The 20,318-nt window shown below is 38.3% G+C and overlaps 1 protein-coding gene across 1 annotated transcript in view; it reads right to left on the bottom strand.

Annotated features, from left to right (window-relative positions):
• Positions 1–20,318, bottom strand: part of LOC140243595 (vasoactive intestinal polypeptide receptor 1-like) — a 118,295-nt gene that overhangs the window by 13,947 nt on the left and 84,030 nt on the right. The window contains exons 4-8 of the mRNA XM_072323260.1: positions 17,118–17,230; positions 14,631–14,725; positions 8,733–8,898; positions 7,295–7,448; positions 329–389 (exon numbers count right to left, since the gene is read on the bottom strand). Coding sequence (XP_072179361.1) covers positions 329–389; positions 7,295–7,448; positions 8,733–8,898; positions 14,631–14,725; positions 17,118–17,230 — 589 coding nt within the window. The remainder of the gene's footprint in view (positions 1–328; positions 390–7,294; positions 7,449–8,732; positions 8,899–14,630; positions 14,726–17,117; positions 17,231–20,318) is intronic.

Consider the following 20,318-nt stretch of genomic DNA (forward strand, 5'->3'; position numbering starts at 1 on the left):
ACTTTCGCCTTTGAACATACCAGAATCCACCCCCTCCCCCCCCCCCCCACCAAAAAAAAAAAAGAGGAAGAATTCCCCACACAAACATTCAAATATTAAAACAAGCAGGACAAATAACTAAAGCGTAACAAAAGAAGCATGGGTTACCATGGTGACAATCTGATTTTAGAACTAAAAACAACAGATTAGAAAAAAGGAGACAATAAAAAATTGATATTGGAAATATTTCATATAAGTTGTTTCTGATTATCTTGCAAAAAGTTAAAGCTTGAATTTCCATATCGGCCAAAACTATATCATAACCTTAATTGAGAAATCATTTTCTTACCCCGCCGACTTCTCGCTACCTCTGTAGATGGCCCAGGGTACAACCACCAATACCGGGCAACCTGGAAACAGAAAAACAAAACAAAACAAAACAAAACTTACAAAAGCGAGTTCAAACGTCAAAAAGCTTTTATGATGATGTCATTTCATTCATTTCTATGTTCTCATCCACCTTGTCTTTCAGCTTCGAAACAAATGAAACATAATTATTTGCAAACATTGAACGGGAAACCCTAATCGACAAATGATTTTGAGAGTTCATTTCATATCTGCTTTAGATAACCTTAGGATGTTCGTTGTTGTATAAAAGATAACATGCAACAGTAAAAGAAAGCTTGCACAGCTATGTTTTATATCAGTCGGAGAAAAACGCTTCAGGAGACTGTCATCAAAATGAGAATTGTTTCATTGGAAGGCAGTCCTACATTTAACGACAAGTGCGAAGCGACGGATGCCCAAAACTATTAAACACGTAGGCCTATTATTAAAAAAAAAAGATGGACAAAAGTGGTGGATATAAGGAGCATTCAACGTCGATTGAGACAAAAGTTACTGATCAGCTTTCTCACAAGACAGCGTGAGTTACAAAGATCTTACATATAGTACATGGACCGTGGAGAGTACATAATTATATAGCGGTTATATCACCACCGGCAGTTATGTACCAGTATAGCTAAACTCTCTAGACCTACTTTCTATTTCCAAATTTGGCAATGCATGAAACGAGGGGGTGGGGGATGTCGTTGCAAAGAGTGCACTACACTTTCGGATTTTATCATGGAGTCGTATGCGCTGATAAAAAATAAACAAACACTAAATAAATGAAAAGAGGAGATATTGTTTATTGACATAAGCTTACTATGGCTAACATGTGAACGTGAAGCAATTTAACGTATCCTCGATGGTAGCTATCATGGATGGAAAGGTAAAAGAAAGGGTATATCTTCCCGAAAAGCTCCATTGCAGTGACCACCGGAGCCTCATCTGATCGCCAAAATGCAAAAATATTGGCATTCCGATTATTTCCGATGAAATCTATTCCGACAAGCTCCAGAGACTCACACCACGGCTCACGGAGGGTGATATCAATTCTTGAAGAGCCCCGGAAATAACAAAATTAAGTTTATACCCCCGTTACCCCGTTCCACAGAGTTTTTTTTTTCCTTCTCATCTGTCACTCGTCGGAAGTAAGGTTTGTTGCTTCCGACCACCCACGGGAGTGTGTCGGATCGAAGTCTGATAAATCCGATTTGTGTTGGCCGCCAACTATGAAATCAGTGTCAGACATGTCGGGCGTGATCCGATGAGGCAAGATCGTCTGATGAAGAAACTAATCTTAGAGCTTAACCCCCATTCCGCAGAGATTTTCACTCATCGGTCGCTCATCGGAAGCAAAGTTTGTTGCTTCCGGCCACCCATCGAGGCGGATCGCAGTCTGATGAATCCGGCTTGGTTGGTCGACTATCAGGTGAGTGTCAGACAGGTCGCGCGCGATCCTCATCGAACGATCTTTCCTCATCGGATCACCGCCCGACATGTCTGACACTGACCTGATAGTCGACCAAAACAAGTCGGATTCATCGGACTGCTATTTGATACACTTCGATGAGTGACCGGAAGCGCGATAAACTTTGCTTCCGATGAGTGACCGATGAGAGAAAATCTCTGTGACCGATACTGTTAAATCGTCGGAACCTCGTCGGAACCTATCGGCTGGACACGCTCAACACGATTCTAACACACGCCGGACTGAATCGACACTTATCGGACTGACTCGGCTCTTAAGGCAATCATGGTTCCCAAAGTCAAAGCTACAGAGCTATCTGGTATTTTTGTCCTGTGTAGAAGCTGAGCAGTATTGAATAAGACGAAAACCGTCAAAAATAGTCAAAAAACTGCTTCAAAGCAATAACTTTTTATATTAAATCTACAATTCAAAAATGCCTACATAACAGGTCAAAAATCGCCCTCATAACACCTTGTCATTCGTAACTACATCATGTTTTTTCAATATTCAGACCGGGCATCCTCACTTTTGTGGGTTCACGGGACTTATTTTTGGCATCTTTCCTGGAGATTACTCATTTCATGAATATTCATACACCTTTCCTCATGCTCTTAATGTAGCGCCACTCTAATAAAGATTTTTATATGCTTGTCTAACACCACACACCATGACGTCTACACAAGTGGAGATGTAAACATCATTTCCTTGAAAGAGGACGCGCCAAGCAGCCATTCAAGTTTAATCCATCAAGTTGCGTCTACCAGCTACTTATAGCGATAGGAAAGAAATGTGGGAAAGAACATTGACTTCCGTGAATTCACGGAGTCTACATAAGACATGAGGAACAACATGAAAGTCTGTTTTCATAAATTTTAGAACAATTTTTGAATACAAGTTTAAGCAAATTAATGGTACACCTGTCAAAGTTTACTGTTAAAATCTAAGGGGGGCTATACCATAAAATATTGACAATTTCGTGGTAAATTCACGTGACGGCGACACATTGCAATGAAGATGGTTTTGGGGTTTGCATCGTAAAACCTCTTTACCTTTTGTTTTTGTGTGTGTGTCTGTGGGTGTGTGCACGTGCATGTGGGCGGGTGTGTGACTGTGTGTTTGAGTGTGACTGTGAGTGTGATTGTGTGTGTGTGTGCCTGTGTGTGTGCCTGTGTGTTTTGCTTTCGTAGATCAATAAGTAAATTCTCAAACGGTGCATAATAAAAACAAAATCGAGCAAAACCCAAATCAAAACGATATAATTCAACACAGAAAGTTTAAAAAAAAATCAAATGCTGGCGTTACCAGAAAATAAAAGCATGGATTGTACAATTCCTGAGTATGGCGTCACTCTTATGTTAGCTGAAATAAAATGATTTAAGTATTTGCCCACACAATTATGGGAATCTGATCTTTTCTTCTACCAGAGATATTCACGACGTTCTTCTTCTTCTTCTTCTTCTTCTACTACTACTACTACTACTACTACTACTACTACTACTACTACTACTACTACTACTACTACTACTACTACTACTATTACTACTACTTCTTCTTCTTCTTCTTCTACTACTACTACTACTACTACTGCTACTACTACTTCTACTACTACTACTACTACTACTACTACTACTACTACTACTACTTCTTCTTCTTCTTCTTCTTCTTCTTCTTCTTCTATCTTTTTTGTCCCTTTTCTTCTTCTTCTGCATGTATTCTGCAAAAGCCTCCGGAATGTATACCCTGCACAACTGCTTTTGGCTGCTATTAGCAATGAATAGACATTAATCTCTTGGAACGAAAGGTTATGGGGTACGATACGCACAAGTACAAAAAACACGTTTAAAGATTTACTTACGTTTTAAGACGTGGTGAATTAACCCCCTGGTGACTATACGTAAAATCACCGACGTCTTTAATCTTCGAGTTTTGCTTATTTTTTATTCATCAACTTTGTAGGTTTTCTCTCTTTTTGCAACTGTTGATATAGATTCGAGAAATAATAAACTATTTGTTGTTTTTTTTCTTTTCATAAAACGTTCTTGAGGTGCTACATAAAAAAAAAAAAATGTCCTGGTAAAAAACATGTGTTCATATAACACACCTCTTTCACTGCCTTAAATGCCATCTTTATTGAATATAATATCAGAAGTTACTTCGAAAAATGAGGTCAGTATTTTGTTCGAATTGAGGAATTTCGTCTTGTTATCCTCTAAGATCGTTCAAAATGAAACATTTCCTCGGATCGCCATGCTTTGAATACTACGATGCATATTATCGATTTATCTGCTATGGAGTTGGCTAGCCAGTACCTACGCAACAGAGAACTGCAAAAGTGCGATTTTGTCTTAAAGGGGATGGCGAGTAGCTGATCAGTGGGAATCAGTGGGAATGCTGGGGGATGATTGTTCCAATCCTTGTGGGATTCATTTAAGAGTACATTAATATACATTGTTGTGTGAAAATTATTTGCTTCAGAATGGTCTTATATTAAAGTAATGTGCAGTTTAATGTATGCGATCGCCCCGTCACTGTACAGGCATGCTAACCTGGAAACATTAAACTGCACATCACTTGAATATGAGACCATTCTGAAGCAAATAATTTTCACACAACAATAGATATATAACATACTCTTAAATGAATCCCACAAGGATTGAAACAATCATCCCCCAGCATTTCCACTGATTCCCACTGATCAGTTACTAGCCATCCCCTAGATGCCAAGTCTATGGGGAAAAAACAAAACAAAAAAAGTTCCTGTTGTTTTCATATCTTTCATAATATTTATAGGCCTTGTTGTCTCTTTTGTGTGTGTGTGTGTGTGTGTGTTTGCGTGTGTGTGTTCGTGTGTGTATGTTTATCGGGGGGGGGGGGGGGCTTACTATGCATGATGACGCAAAATCATAACATATCACAAGTATAGCAAGAACAAAACAGTTTAAACCAGGCACGTGTGAGGGTGAACCTGTCTCCTATCTCACTGGTTAAACCTTTCGCTCTTCTCTATTTGGGAAGCATGTAGACAACGATGAACTCAAGACCGTTTCTCTAGAAATGATTTCATTTCTCTTATTTTTTTCTTTCTCTCTCTCTCTACCTCTCGCTCTCCTTTCTTTCATCCCCCCCCCCCCACACACACACACACACCCACCGGCGATGGACGATGCGTCGAGAAGATTGTAGATCCTTTTTTTTTTCTGTTGATATTCTTCTTGCTTCCCTAAAGCGTTTTTAACACATATATTCACACACACACACACACACACACACACACACACGCACGCACACACACTCACACACACACTCGCACACACACACACACACACAAATACAGACAAACACGCACACGAGCAACCGTGCACGCGCGCACACACGCATGATGCCATACTCAATGGAATGATCCTCCTGCGGGCGCTGTTACACTCGCACAAATCTCACCGCGCCCTATTATATCAAATGAACCGCAGCGGCAGACGACATCGATTCCGAGCAATATAGCCGTCAATCAGGCTTAAAGAAGACGAGGATTATTATACAATGCTTGAGTCGACCCTGTCTTTGCCCCATCGGGTAAACATCGTTTTCTTCCCCACATTTCGTCCCTATTTCTCAATTGAGTATAATCTCTTTCTTTTTCTCTTTTCCCCCGCTGGTCGTTATTTATTCATTCGCGAGATCGGAGCCATAACACCCCTCTCCGATTTCACATACCTATCTGCCCGGTTACACTAACATCAATTCAAAAGATGAGGGAAAAAGGAGAACAAAGGGTGAGCAGAGAAGATGAGGGTGAAGAAGTCAACTGACAAACAAATTTTATATCTTCTTCTTATGGAACGCGATGTAACCTTACACTTGCGTAACGCTCAAACGAAGCGCATATTTGAACATATCAACGTCTTGATTTTTTTTTTTTTTAATGAAACAACACTCTATTTCGAAAATCTTTTAGAATATTTTATGAGGCAAAAAGATCGCCATGTCCTCTATCAAAAGTGTTATAAGTTTAGCTCTCTTTACACCTTAAAGGGAACTTACAGTTTTAGTTGAGACTTATCTTCAGGTTCATAGCATTTTTTTGTGTTGTTTTTTTGGTGAGATAATGAGAAAACTCTTATGAAATATTAAAGAGCATGTAATTCCAAGAAGGATTCAACGTTCATTTGATGAAAATTGGTCTTGAAATGGCTGAGATATCCCCCAAAAAAGTGATCCTAATAAAATCGACAGGCTAGTTGGCTTTTATTAGGATCTCTTTGTTTTACCTCAGTCATTTCAAAACCGATGTTCATCAAACAAACTTTTGATTTCCCTTAAAACATTGTATGCTTTCCAACATTTCATAGAGTGGTTTCCAAATATCTCGAAAAACGTTACAAGCTGAATCCTCACCTCAACCAGTACTATACAGTCCCTTTAAAACCCTTTCGCATGGTTATCAAGTACAAGGAATGAAGTGAAATCGTTTTACAACTGACATCTTTGGAAAAGAAAATAGAAAGATATTGTATTTATCTGCACACAGGGATGAGTATGTGACACGTCCATTTAAAAAACACCCGTATAGCCTTCTCGTTGAAATACGTGATTAGGTTTCCGATATTGATAAAATGAGATAGATGTCGATTATAAAAATTACCAGTAAACAGACTTCTCCATTGTCATTGTACATTTTTTTGCAAAATATATCGAAATAATTTTTTTGTCAGTTATGACTTTCGAAAAGCGAATTGCTCCTTGGAATTTAGCTTGGGTAAGTAGAAGTTAGAAGATATAGGCCTAGTGTAATAACTCTTTAAAAATTCAAACATCATAATGTGACGGCCGTATGATAGAGGGCGCTAAACTTACTTCACTGTCCAAGACGGTTCCATGATATATACTTCTGCGACAATTTATCGCTCCCGCGTACGCTAAGCCAAACATAAATTTTACCCACAAACATAAACCTAACACTTATTCTAATCCTCACATCAAATTAGGCCTAAAACCTTATTACAACCATATACCCCTAACCCTAATTATGTCCTTGGAGAAAATAAGATAGGAGCAACTGTCGCAGGAGTAAATACCGTGTCACCCCCAAGACAAACTCTTAAAGGGTTAATGAACTTGTTCTACATTCGGGTTCTACATACGTAGGCCTACTTACAACAAGTCTCTTTATCTCTTTTAAGGGAGGGAATAGAATGTATGCATTCACACTTGCCTGTCATTGTTAGCCTTTGCTTTTTGTCAACCAAATATTATGTTGTATAAATAGACTACAGCCCAATGCCCACTGTGCGACCTGAGCCTACGAAGTGACTGATTTCGTAACGAAATAGGCCATGAGACACTTGGCGCCCCATACAGCTCGCACCAGCTCGCCACCAACTCACAGGCTCAGGTCGCACAATGGGCATCGGGCTTTATAGATTCATTGTCGTAGATGACACGGCAAAATGTGAGCGAACTTACCCCATCCTAAGGCGATGTATCTGTATATGGATTTTTCTGTAAAAACTGCCAAGGTGATAAGGGAATGGAGATAAACGCCCTCTACGAGCAGCCAGTAAAAGTTGGCCACGAGAAAGTACTGGATCAACGTAAATGCAATTTGACATCCGGGATTCTAAAACAAGACAAAACAACAACATGATGATACAGAATGAATACGGAATACTTATGTCGCATTGTTACATATATTTTCACGATGACATAATATATATGTTACTTTGTTTTATTTTGAATCATAATTAAGAAAATGGCAAATAAAGCCATTGAAAATGTATTAGAAGGAGCAGGAGAGAAACACTGAGTACCCTATAAGGTACTACATGTAGTCTGGAGCCTTTAATGGTACAAACTGTGGCCGAAAAAAATATTTCTGCTATATCAAGAAGTGGAGGTGGTCAGGTTTGGGTGAAGATGAAGACCATGCAACTGGAAAGAAATCCTAACGACCGGGAACAAAATATGTGGCACATAATTATGAATATAGTAGTATTTTTGTCGTTTTAGTAGTAGTAGTAGTAGTAGTAGCAGCAGCAGCAGCAGCAGCAGAAGCAGCAGCAGCAGCAGCAGTAGTAGTAGTAGTAGTAGTAGTAGTAGTAGTAGTAGTAGTACTAGTACTTGTTGTAGTAGTAGTAGTAGTAGTAGTAGTACTAGTAGTTGTAGTAGTAGTTGTTGTTGTTGTTGTTCTTCTTCTTCTAGTAGTAGTAGTAGTAGTAGTTGTTGTTGTTGTTGTTGTTCTTGGTGTTGTTCTTGTTCTTGTAGCAGCAGCAGCAGCAGCAGCAGTAGTAGTAGTAGTAGTAGTAAGTAGTAGTACGAGTAGTAGTCGAAGTACCAAGTAGTAGTAGTAGCAGATCTTAGTATTTTTTTCTTTGTTGTTGTTTTTTGACAGTGTTGTGCCACAGTCTAAAATCCAGCAAATTCTCACAGATCATTATGAATATCTTGTTCAACACATTTACAGCAGAAAAAATGAATTTTTTGACAAGATCAATGTAAAACAATGTGATCACATAATATCATCAGCTCACTCATTTGTACGTTCATGCATGCGAACTGTTTGTGAACTGTTTTGCAAAAATAAGCGAATCTTCAAAAATATGTAACTTTTTAAGACCCATAATATGATAACATTTTCATTGCTGCTCTTTTACATTGCTTGTATCTCTTACATTGATTGTATGTTTCATATCAAGTTTGAAATGAAATTTCGTAAAGCCCTTATACCCATAAACTGATTGTGATAAAATTTCTTTGTTATTCATGAAGACTGATTGTCAATCTTTATTCCAGATATTTCTCTTCCAGAATATTGTCTTTATGCAAAGAAATAGAAAGGAACACCTAAAAAAAAAATAATAATAAATCGATGAATTTTTTTAAAAATCAAACCGAATCCTCCTACCCCTCTGTCCAGCTCATCGGAGTTGGTGGTGTTGGCGCTCTTGGCATCATAGAGCGACGATTCGTTCTGCTCCTCGATGATGTCGCGGATGAAGACGAAGATGGCACGGAGAATGAAGGACATGAAGAGGTGCATGTGGATGACGTTGCGTGTGCAGCGGAGCTTCCTACGAGATAGAAGAAAAGCAGAGAGAGAGAGAGAGAGAGAGAGAGAATATAATAAGCCAGTTCGCGATTCAACTTTGCGCATGAGCAGAAAAAAAATCTAATTTGTACCAACAGTTGTTGTTGTTCTTCTTCTTGTTCTTCCTAAGATTTTTTTGGCCTACGATTCGTGTGCCGAATATTGACGCCACCTTCGTGCATGCTTCTGAATCTTTTTTTGGCTTGCTTTCGTTTTACTTTTCATGAGGGGTCCCAGGTCCCGCGTCAGTGAAACGTACCTCCCACCTGATTTGTCATTCTTTTTTTGATCTGGGGTTGCATCTTCTGTACAATCTGGCTCCAATAGGCACGTTGGTTTGTAATTTCACTGGGATGAGCATCTGTGATGTAATGGCTATTCATGCAATCATTTTACATGCTTTAAATGCCGCTTGCCAGCACATCCACCTGAGAGCAAATGTGGTATTTGGCAATACCAATAGAAAGAGATTGTTAATACGTTCGATGCAGTTATACGATGAAATGGATTCTATCCCAATTGTTGACTGACTGATCATACTGGTCAACTGGTACGCAGGTTCATTGTTTGTTTGAACAGGATTGATGAATCCCATAAATTGTTACGTAAAATTTAGGCATTATGTCGTTCAGAAAACGAATGAAGTGCCCCTAACCGACTGAGAAAAAAGAAAGAAAGGTCATTCGTACCAATGTGCCAATGAGTTACCTCCGAACTGGCTTAGAGATGAAAAAGTGACTGTGCATCACACACACACACAAAAAAAAAACACACCAAAAAACAAACGTCGCACAACCCGTTTTCACATGAGGGCTCATAATAGGCATGATATGTGAAATGGGTCCACCTTGTCAATTTAATGATTTTCCATTTTTTCCATGAGCAATTCTTCTTCTCTGTAATTCTTAAGTTTGGATCATAAAACGACAGGGGAATCGTGTGTTTTTACAGCTTTTCTGGAACACTACGTGTGACTAGGTTTGTCTTGCGGACCCTTGTTTAGTTCTTGAAAACCTTTTACACACTTTTCATTTTCAGCTTTGAATACTTTGAAAGCATAATGCAGAAACTGCTCTGAAAGTTAGTACTAGTCCTGAATCAAATGTGCTAATGTGCTAAATTCCAACTGAATGTAATGATTCCTTCATTTTGGTTGCTATGGGTGTTTTATTATTATACACCCTGTCTTGTTCCATTCATTGGACATCACAGCCCTGAATAGCGAGATTAACATGATTAAGTATGTGAATAGGCCTTTTCAACTTCAAAACCTCTTTTTTCATCAAACATTATTTCCCATAGTATGTATACTTCCTTTCTATTGTTGATATTAGGAGCAGGAAATTAGGATTAGGGAAATCCATTTGGGTTGAGTTCTGCATCATTAAAGCTTAGAGTCTGCTCTTTTAGAATTTGCCATTTGCAAATTCATATCTGGCCACTTTTTGCTGGTTTTGTGATGCAGAGTCACACAAGGGAGAATATTTCGTCAACGCATTGGCACAAATCCAAAGCGAGGGTTCAGTGACACGTCATACTAAACTGAGCATATATGAGCCATTGAATACAGTATGCTGTTTTTAAGTCATTTGGTATGACCATGATCAGTGGTAATTAAACTGCAGAAAGATGGGTACCACATAAATACGTAGTTACGAAGACAAATTGGTCCGTGGAAAGTAACTGTTAAATATCAACAACTCTTTATTTTTTCTATCTCTCCCTCCACTTTCTCTCTGTCTCTCTCATTTTTCTTTCTTATCTATTTTTTCATATATTTCTCGCTAATGGCGGGTTCCTGGCTTGTTCACTCCGTTTTGGCGATAAGAGCTTCGAAGGGGATTTTCTGAATTCTTGTCAGGTCGATTTACTCCGTCATTAAGGGTAAACGCCTCATCGCTGGATGGGCATCCACCCTCCTGCCAAAAATCCCCCCTGTGCGAGCTCCTACGTAGGACGCTATTGATTTGACACTCTTCAGCACTCTCGCACCTGTTCGCTAGCTCCTTCACTTCAATCCCGATTAACTGAAATCCATATCTTTGTATCTGTCAATTTCTGATGCGTGACATTATGTATATATGAATGTGTGTATGTGTGTGTGTGTGTGTTTGAACAATTTTAATTTAGTTTACAGCAATTGACAATCTCTAATCTTCGAGTCAAACTATGTCATCCTCCCCCTCCTCTTTGGACTCCCGAAAAATTTGAAAAGGGGGTTATGAAATATCTTCAAAATAGTAGAAAATTTGACCAAATCTTAGGGGAAAAAATCAGATATCCTTGCTAGTTTTCTAACCTCATTCCTCATTCAGCAATGTTCAGGATTATTTCACTTGGAAAAGTAGAATAGAATAAGAGCTCACCTGAGATAGGCGGGATGCATTGTTTCTAATTCGCGGGGGGAAAAACCCGCGAAAGGGGTTTTCAGACATTTGGCAGTCTTGAGATAAGGGGTGCATTCAATTGTAAGGGAATGAGCAAATGCGTTCCCTAATCAACACTGAGTGAGGGATCCCCAGGTATTCCAAATCCCCCAACGACTAACGGCGTCAACCCCCAACGGTCCTCAGCTAATCTTCAGTCGCATTCTCGTTCTCGTATTTATGTGCCATCAATTTTGCACATTATTAGGGAACTTTTTTTTTTCGACGCGGACTTTCAGATGGAAAAAATAATCATGTTCTGCGCATGCACGAATTGGCTTATCAAACTCGATCTATTTATATAGCTCGCGTCGTCTGAGTTTTCACTATGCGTTTTGGGGCTACGTCCGCTCAATTTAAAAAGAAAGCTACTTGATGCACTGGTCATGATTACGGGGTGCCATTTTACTTTTGAGAGGGTTGCGTCCTCGCGTAATCTTAAACTACTTGGGAACAAGACGAAGGGAGAGAGCAGAACGGCCTACTCAATCGTTGTCTAAAGCTCACTATAAACATCTGTGTCTGTCTCTTCTTCTGCTTCTGCTTCTTCTCACGAGAAAGGGAACATGCATCGAAAAGCTTCTTCTTTTTTTGAAATTAGAAGCTGAGTCATCAGCAAGATGGCGAGGAAAACGCCACTTCAGAGCGATTTTAAGCGTTGCCTGCTTGGGAGTAGTAATGAAGACGAGCGGGTCGTTATGCAGCCCTTCGCCCCTGGGAGGGCCGGTGCCGGAGTCGTCGTCATCGGTCTATCGATTTTTGCAAGGAAGCTCTTCTCTTTCGCGCTCACAGCTCTTAAATTGGAACTCGCGTCTTGTTCAAGTTGTCCTCGAATTGAAGAAAGGAAATTTGACAATTCGAACTTTAAACTTCACTTTTTCTTCACTGATTCACGTGGTCAAAAGCTCAATTATAACAGTAAAGTCTCCCTTTGATTTGAATACATTTTCTTTGGTGTCTCTGACTGAAATTAGGTCGAACTTCAGTCCGAAATTAAACGGAATTAATCCACGGGAATAGTATCATTCTTGCATCTTGTCATTACAAAGTTGCATACAACGTAAGAATTATTAGCTTTACTATATTATGGCCTTTTTTTCAAAGTTGTCGCAAAATAAGTAGTGGAAATCACCGTCTTATCAAACTTCCGTACATGCTCATAGCCACGCTGACACTAAAATGTTTGAATTAAAAATTTTGGTGGCTTGAATCAAATATATCGTGGCCCGAAAAAAAAAAGAACAACAAAACAAAACAAAACATGACATATACAAATTCATGTTGAATTTTAGCTACCCAATCGGGCACTAAAGGACTTTTCTGATACTTGGTGGCCAAACATCCATTTTTAGTGACACCGGGCCACCGGGCCACCGGGCCACCGCTAATGTGCAGTCGTGATGAGTACACGACCAATAACCAGGAAAGCCTAAACACTAACTAGAGTCACGCACAGCAGCAATAAGGACCGATGAAGGCCGAAAGCCTTGGCGAAATAAAGCGCGGGAAAGCCACTTCATTGAATGTCTCTGCGCTCATTCATTCGTTGGCCATTCCAAAGTTGAATATGTATATATGTATAAATATAAATATATATATATATATATATATATATATATATATATATATATATGAAGAGTTTGTTTGCAAAAACCGATAAGTCCATTTTTGAAGATTTTGAAGTACGGTCTGTCATAAAGTACAAAGTAATACCTTTTAAATGATATATTGGTCACTACATATAAAGGTACATTTTTGAAGTTATGGTCAAAAGAAGCACAAATTTTCTTATTATTCTCTTTATTTTTCTTGACCTTCAATCGCAAATATCTCCATTTGGCAAATATGGACTTATCGGTTTTTGCAAACAAACTCTTCATATATATATATATATATATGTATATATATATATAAACACGTGAAAATGTCTCGTTCAATTCATTTAACATGATATGAAACATAAACAATAACACGATATATACAAGAATGGAATAATAATTATTGTATCATACTTATCATATAACATGAAAATGTTCGGGGAAATGTGTTCAGCTTTATTTGGTTCCTGCTGTTGATATAAATTGGAATTAGGATTTTGAAAGAGTTTGATTCTATTCCTCTTCTGAAGAATTATCGTTCTATTCTTCCTCCCCCACCCCCACCCCCGGTCTCCTAATGGCATACGATAAATGGATGACAGGTGATATGCTATGCACCCATGCCACGAACCGGCAAAATGCACCCCATGACAACCGATCACTGATGAGGTTCAACAATCGCCATGCGCGCGCACACAGGAGTGGGAGCCGAGATCGTCGTGACGATGAGTAATCTGGTTGGCTGCCACTTGGGGACCCTTCAGCGGGAAATCGGATGCAGACGATCAGTGAGCTATTGGCATCATCATCACTCCTGATCGCTCCATATTTTTTTCTTCTTCTTCTTCTGGAGTTCGGCGGGCAAATAGCAGTACCTACGCACTGGTGCAACTTCCTAAAGCTCACTTTTTCGTGTATGTGTTAAGGCAGGTTTGACATAATAAACATAATCATACTCCATTGTGACAGTTGGTTGATTCATATCATCTATAGATTTCATCTCTTCGACTGGAGGAGCTAAGGGGGTTGGGAGAGGTTAGAAAACCGCCGCTTGAGTGCATCTGATCGGACCTGCGAGAAGTCAGTGGAGTTTTCTTGACTCTTGGGAATAATTGCTTAATATAAACTTAACGTGAAGTATCGCCAATGGCTCGCTGATACAGCACACTACCCTGTATAATGAATATAGTGAAAGAGTTCTGCTGAATGAGAAACCCAAACCACCGTGTTCCAGTAGAAAAAAATGAATATCTCTTGAACGTTGTTGAACATTCTAGAATAATCTCTCATCTGACTGTGGTTAACATGTCTTCTCACTTTGAAAATAACACTAATCACCATTTGCGCTTTCACAAGGACATTACGACGATCAATTACATTATAACCCTAAAGCGATATGATGTATAGTAGTAATAATGATGATTACTCGTTCTACAATGTTACTAAAACTTTATAGTAATGATCATATGAAATGATAGTAATGACGATGATTGGATTAATAATGCTATTATTCTTATTACTAACAGTTTTCATCATCATCTTCCTGATTATGATCATCATCTTCCTGATTATGATCATCATCAATAATTTTCACTCTGTATCATCAATATCACTTTCATCAACGTTACTGCTGCAAGATGTATGCAGGACCGTACGTGGCTAGTGGTGGTGGACGACATGGCATACGTTACCTGAAGTAGAGAAAGATTCCTGTGGCTATGACGAGAGATATGAGTGAGAGCGAGTAGCCGATGCTGTACACAATCTGCAGCGATTTGTAGATTTTCTGTAGGTACAGAAGAAGCATGGAGAATAGTAATACTTCAGATTGCACCGGACCGGCCCCCGCGTCTGATATTCTGGCGAGAACTTGCATAGACAACCTGGTCCCTGACCAGTTTGCTTTTCTATTAATTCTTATATTTGTGACATTTGATAATAATAATGATAATAATAATAAAATAATAATAATAATAATAATAATAATAATAATAATAATAATGATTATGATAATATATATATATATATATATATATATATATATATATATATATATATATATATATATAAGATTGCATCGACTGGGATCTACCCTTAGCTAGATCTAGAATAGAGAAATAAAGTTGACCTGTCTACGTAAGCTACACTATTAAGAAGTTATTCCACGGATGACGTAACATGGTGTGCACAATGGCATGTAACCATATTTTCGGATCCTTTTGTTATTGTCAGAGCTACCAAGTCTCACGTATTCTGCGTGAGACTCGAGCATTTAGGGGCCATCTCACGATCTCGCGCATGACAACCATTTTTCTCACGCATCGCGCGAAGTCTGCAACTTGGGACTATAATAATGAGGGTAGCTCAAAAGATTAAAGTGATAGATGCAATTGAAGGTATATTTCCCTTTTGTCTTTCAAAATAAGCAAAAAATAGTCACTTAAGTATGCACCTGATCGCACCATTAAGAGTTAAAAATTAAAAAAGCTCCCTACCGTGGGAGGCCACAGGGGGGGAAAACCCTTCCCACACCCTCGCATGCCGAGATGCCGAGTCATGAAAATCTCACTCATATTTTTTTTTGAACTTGGCATCCCTGTATTGTTGTTCTTGTTCTTGTTTTTTTTTTTTTTTTTAATACATTGGCCTATATGTGGCTACAGATTCACGAGGGGAAACCCCAATCATGACAAGCATTAGTCTTTCCTTACTTTTTCGGTCAATCTCTCAAGTGCCCGTATAATAGGTGTGTTCAGTGGTGAAAACAAAGAAGGATCAATGAAGAGAACCAGACTGGGGCATGCAAAGACCCCCTTTATATAGGAAGCAGTTGCCAGATGGTGATTTCGGGAACCAAAAATGGTGAAATTTGGTGATTTTTTAAGTTGTTTGGTGACAAAATTTTAGCCTGGTAACCAAATCAAAATTTGGTGATTTTTGGTAATTTTTTGGTGATTTTGAGACCAGTGAAAAATAATCACACTAAGTGAAAAAGAAAATTCATTTTGCCCAAAATTTTCCTCTTATTTCCTGCAGAAACATTACATGTGCCCCTTTTTGCCACTCAACACACACACAAACAGTCTAAAAATCCATACATATCGTATACATTTTGCATTGTGTGTGTGACTACGGCGCGCCGTAATGTTGCACCGAGACTTGCGCAGAGTGTTTGATGAAGGTTTATTGACATCATTTTGTCTTGAAATTGAAGCCTTACCTACGCTTTTCTAAATTTGGTGATTTTTTATGGCTTTTGGTGATTTTGCTCTGTTGGGACCTGACAACACTAATATTTTTTAGGAAATCATCGAGACAGACATCATTGACACAATTGTGTCATGAGTCTCATTTCAGGACTTGCCGGAATCGATTTTTTTTTTTTCAATCTAGCATGTCATTCACTCTTTTGATTATCTTTTGATTATTTCTTTTCAATCATGCATTAATGTGCACCCTTATCACAAATATCGCAAACCAGGGGGAAAAAAGAAGGCAAGAAGGAAAGAAGATCATGAATCATGAATTCAAAGTTTATTAGACGAAAATCGGTTTTGGAATGGCTGAGACATTCCGAAACAAAGTAAAAAAAAGGAGCAATCCTATCCTAGTGAAAGGTGGGTCCCACCTTATATTAGGATTGCTCTGTTTTGAATATCTCAGGCATTTGAAAACCAATTTTCCTCAAATAAACATTGAATCCCTCATGGAATTACACGCTGTTCCATATTTCACAAGAGGTTTCTCGTTATCTTAAAAAAAAATGTTAAAAAAAGATCCTGTTTACCTTTGGGAGCAGTGAGTTCAAAAATGTTCAAGATATCACTTTGATGCATATTTGTTGGTCAGTTGTATCACAAAACATCCTACCATATAAAGTTTTTGCAATAAAGCCTAAAATATAAGGAGATATCAGTATTTTTCTCATTAAACCATAACTGTATAGACAGCTTAGTCTGGCAACATTTTATTGTAACTATTGGTCACATTTTGTGTATTTAACAATACTTAACATTGATTATACGTATTCAAATATTTACAATGGTTGTTTCTATCCCAAACTCACATTTTGGAACTGTTTTAAAGCACTAATGTTGGTTTTTTTGTTTCATCTGCAAATGGTAAACTATGTTAAATTAGGTCTCAACCAAAACTACGATCTCTTTAATGTGACTTACACCGTATATGCTTTCATTATCGGCATCTGCGCACATGGAGTAGTTGGCCCACGACACGTTGTCGCTCAGGGCGAACCATTTCCCGTCCTCTTCACATCGTTTGTAGGCAAATCCTGCGAGAACAACGAACAACGAACAACGGGGGAAAAGTTAGTCGTGAAGTGACTTTGAGGAGTTTTGGAAACACTTTGCCAACATTAATACAGTGTTATTAACACAATTACTGTAGTAGTAGTTACTGTAGTAGTAGTAGTAGTAGTAGTAGTAGCAGTAGTAATAGTAGTAGTGGTAGTAGTAGTAGTAGTAGTAGTAGTAGTAGTAGTAGCAGTAGCAATAGTAGTAGTAGTAGAGTTGTATATATAGTAGTAGTAGTAATAGTAGTAGTAGTAGTAGTGGTAGAACGTGATCATTGATCTTTGTTGGTTTTGGTCTTTCCTTAATTTCTTTTTTGTATTGTTACCTATTTATTCATTTTCTTTTCTATCTATCTCTTCATCTGTCTATCGATTTTTTTTTCACAGCTAATGAATGCTTCTTCATGTAAAAATATGATTTGCAACAAAAACAACAATAACGGAAAATATATCAACCGCGCTTTTACGATCGCACCAGGCTTTTTTATCCTCTTTTTGCATCAGCTTATTTATTTTTTTCTATTTGACATTCTGCACCTGAGGAGCCCACATTCTACAAGCCTTGTCATTTTAGTGGGTCCCAGCTGGCCTCCATGTTTCTATGTTTTGCGTATTGTTATATCACTTCAATTTTCATGACAACGTACAGTATTTTTAACCCCAAGGTTCCACAATTATATTTTTCACAATTTGCTTTGTTTTGATTATGCAACCTTATTCTCTGTTACCAAAGAAAGTGAAATGTTTATGTTCTTTTCGAAAAATGAAATAAAGTTTGAAAGTTTGAAATAGACTTGAGAGTTGGCTGCCTTTATACGATGCCGCCAGAGAAAGTGCGGCGCGAGCAGCGACTTCAGATAGTTCGTGCGCGATAATCGGCGACCGTGTATCCACCCTTCAACGTGGGCACAGCCATGACAGGTTGTTGATATTGGCGCTCTAAACTGGTGCATGTGCCCTCTTAGGAGCTGTTTGAGATCATCGGGGACTACTATTCTTATAAAGAGTACGGGAGAAAAAAAAACTTGCCTCATCTAATCAATCAGTCGTTTATTAGAAGAACATTAAATATCACGGAGGAGAAAGCCTGTATGACGGAAGCCAGGGATATCAAACAGTCTAAGTCCTCAGAGTTACTTTAGAAAACATTGAGCTCATAATGTCGTTTCGGTATACATTGTGATACGTTCTAAACATTTTGAATTGACGATTGCAACTGGCAAAGTAGTCCAGGTCAGGTGCACATGATGAATAATATTATTGATCTGCTCGATTACAGGAACGATCATCAGAGTTTCTCCGGGATGCCTTTTTCCACGCGCACCGAGATTCAATTAAGCTTGCCTAGTTGGGCAGTCCGTCGTTGATTACGTGGTCGGAAAGTATTGTCATTACACCTAAATAGAATTCCTTGTCACGTTCTATCGCCTATTAGTGATAACAACGCTGCCAGGCGAGGAATTCGAGCTTCCCCTAAAAACAGAATAAAGTAAACATCCTCAGGAATTTTGACAAAGTAGAAACAAAGAGGGGCGAGGATGTACTGAGCTTTGTTAAATGGCTCTTAAAGCTGGTGCTCGGTGGACACGCATTGCAGCATATATCGTGCTTCTGGTTCTAAGCCAAGCTGTCCTGGTTTTAAAGGGATTGTACAGTTTTGGTTGAGACCTAACTTCTGTTTTGTAACATTTTTCGGTGAAATAATGAAAAACTTATTGTGAAATATGAAAGAGCATGCAATTTCAAGGGGAATTCAAATTTTATTTGATGAAAATTAGTTTTGTAATGGCTGAGATATCCAAAACAGAGCGATTGTAATAAAAGGTGGGACCCAACTTTTATTACAATCGCTTTGTTTTACTTTGTTTTTGGATGCCTCAGCCATTCCACAAAACCGATTTTCATCAAGTAAACTTTGAAATCCTCTTAGAATGGTATGCTCTGCACTATTTCATAAGTGGTTTCTTGATATCTAACAAAAAGTTAAAACCCCAACCCTCATCTCTACCAATACCATACCATCCCTTTAAAGTTTCTCTAGTCGCAATGCGTATGTGATGTCTATGCATGCAACATGAAGATGGCGAAAACAAGTAACCATGTACGATCATGCGTCTACTTTGTTTGCTTTATGAATTCTCTTATTTTTTTTTCGCTCAATAAATTGCATGATATCTGTACTATCGGCGCAGATTTTCCCGTATATATATTTTCAAATTTGTCGGGATACCTTATCATGGAATGCTATGTTATTTGCTGAGAGTCTTACGTTCGGTTCAAATATTGGCCGAGCCCATTGACTAGAGCTGTTCTGGAAAACTATCACTAAATTACAGAGGTTTTATGCTTGACAGGACGTGGTATCTAAGTTAGCCAACTAATCATCTTGACAGCGAATGAAAGAGAACCTTAAAACTTAAAGGAAACAAAAACCCAAAGAGAAATGTGGATTGAGTGAAAGCAGCAACATTATTACAATACATCAGTGAAAGTTTGAGGAAAATCGAACAATCGACGCAAAAGTTATGAATTAAAAAAAAAATGGTGTTGGGACCGCTGGATGAGGAGACAACTTGAGTTTATGACATCATGCGTGGACAACAATAAAAAGAAAAGATAAAGAAAATTTAACATGCTTTCACTTTTCTAGCATAATGAAAGAGCACTTGACAAACCGCTTTCAGAAAGCAGGGGAATAATTACTTTCCTTAACATAAGTCAATATCAAGTTGATGTAATGTGTAATTTTCGTAAAAAGTGATTTTTTTTTGTGGAATTCCCTTTATATTCTCTTTGTATTGTTGTCCACCCATGACGTCATAACCTCTATATAGTAATCTCCTCATACAGCCGTTCCAAAACCAAAACTTTACAGAATTAATAACTTTTGCATCCATTTTCCTCAAATTTTCACTGATATGTTCTACTAATGTTGCTGCTTTCACTCAATTCACATTTTCTGTGGGTTTTGGTTTCCTTTAGAATAAGAACACAGTAAGTTTTCTCATTCCATACAACATGGAATTCAATAACTGTGCATCCTTTTTAATACGTGCTCGTATTTGCC

This window comes from Diadema setosum, chromosome 20, assembly GCF_964275005.1.
Source record: "Diadema setosum chromosome 20, eeDiaSeto1, whole genome shotgun sequence".
Classification (NCBI taxonomy): domain Eukaryota; kingdom Metazoa; phylum Echinodermata; class Echinoidea; order Diadematoida; family Diadematidae; genus Diadema; species Diadema setosum.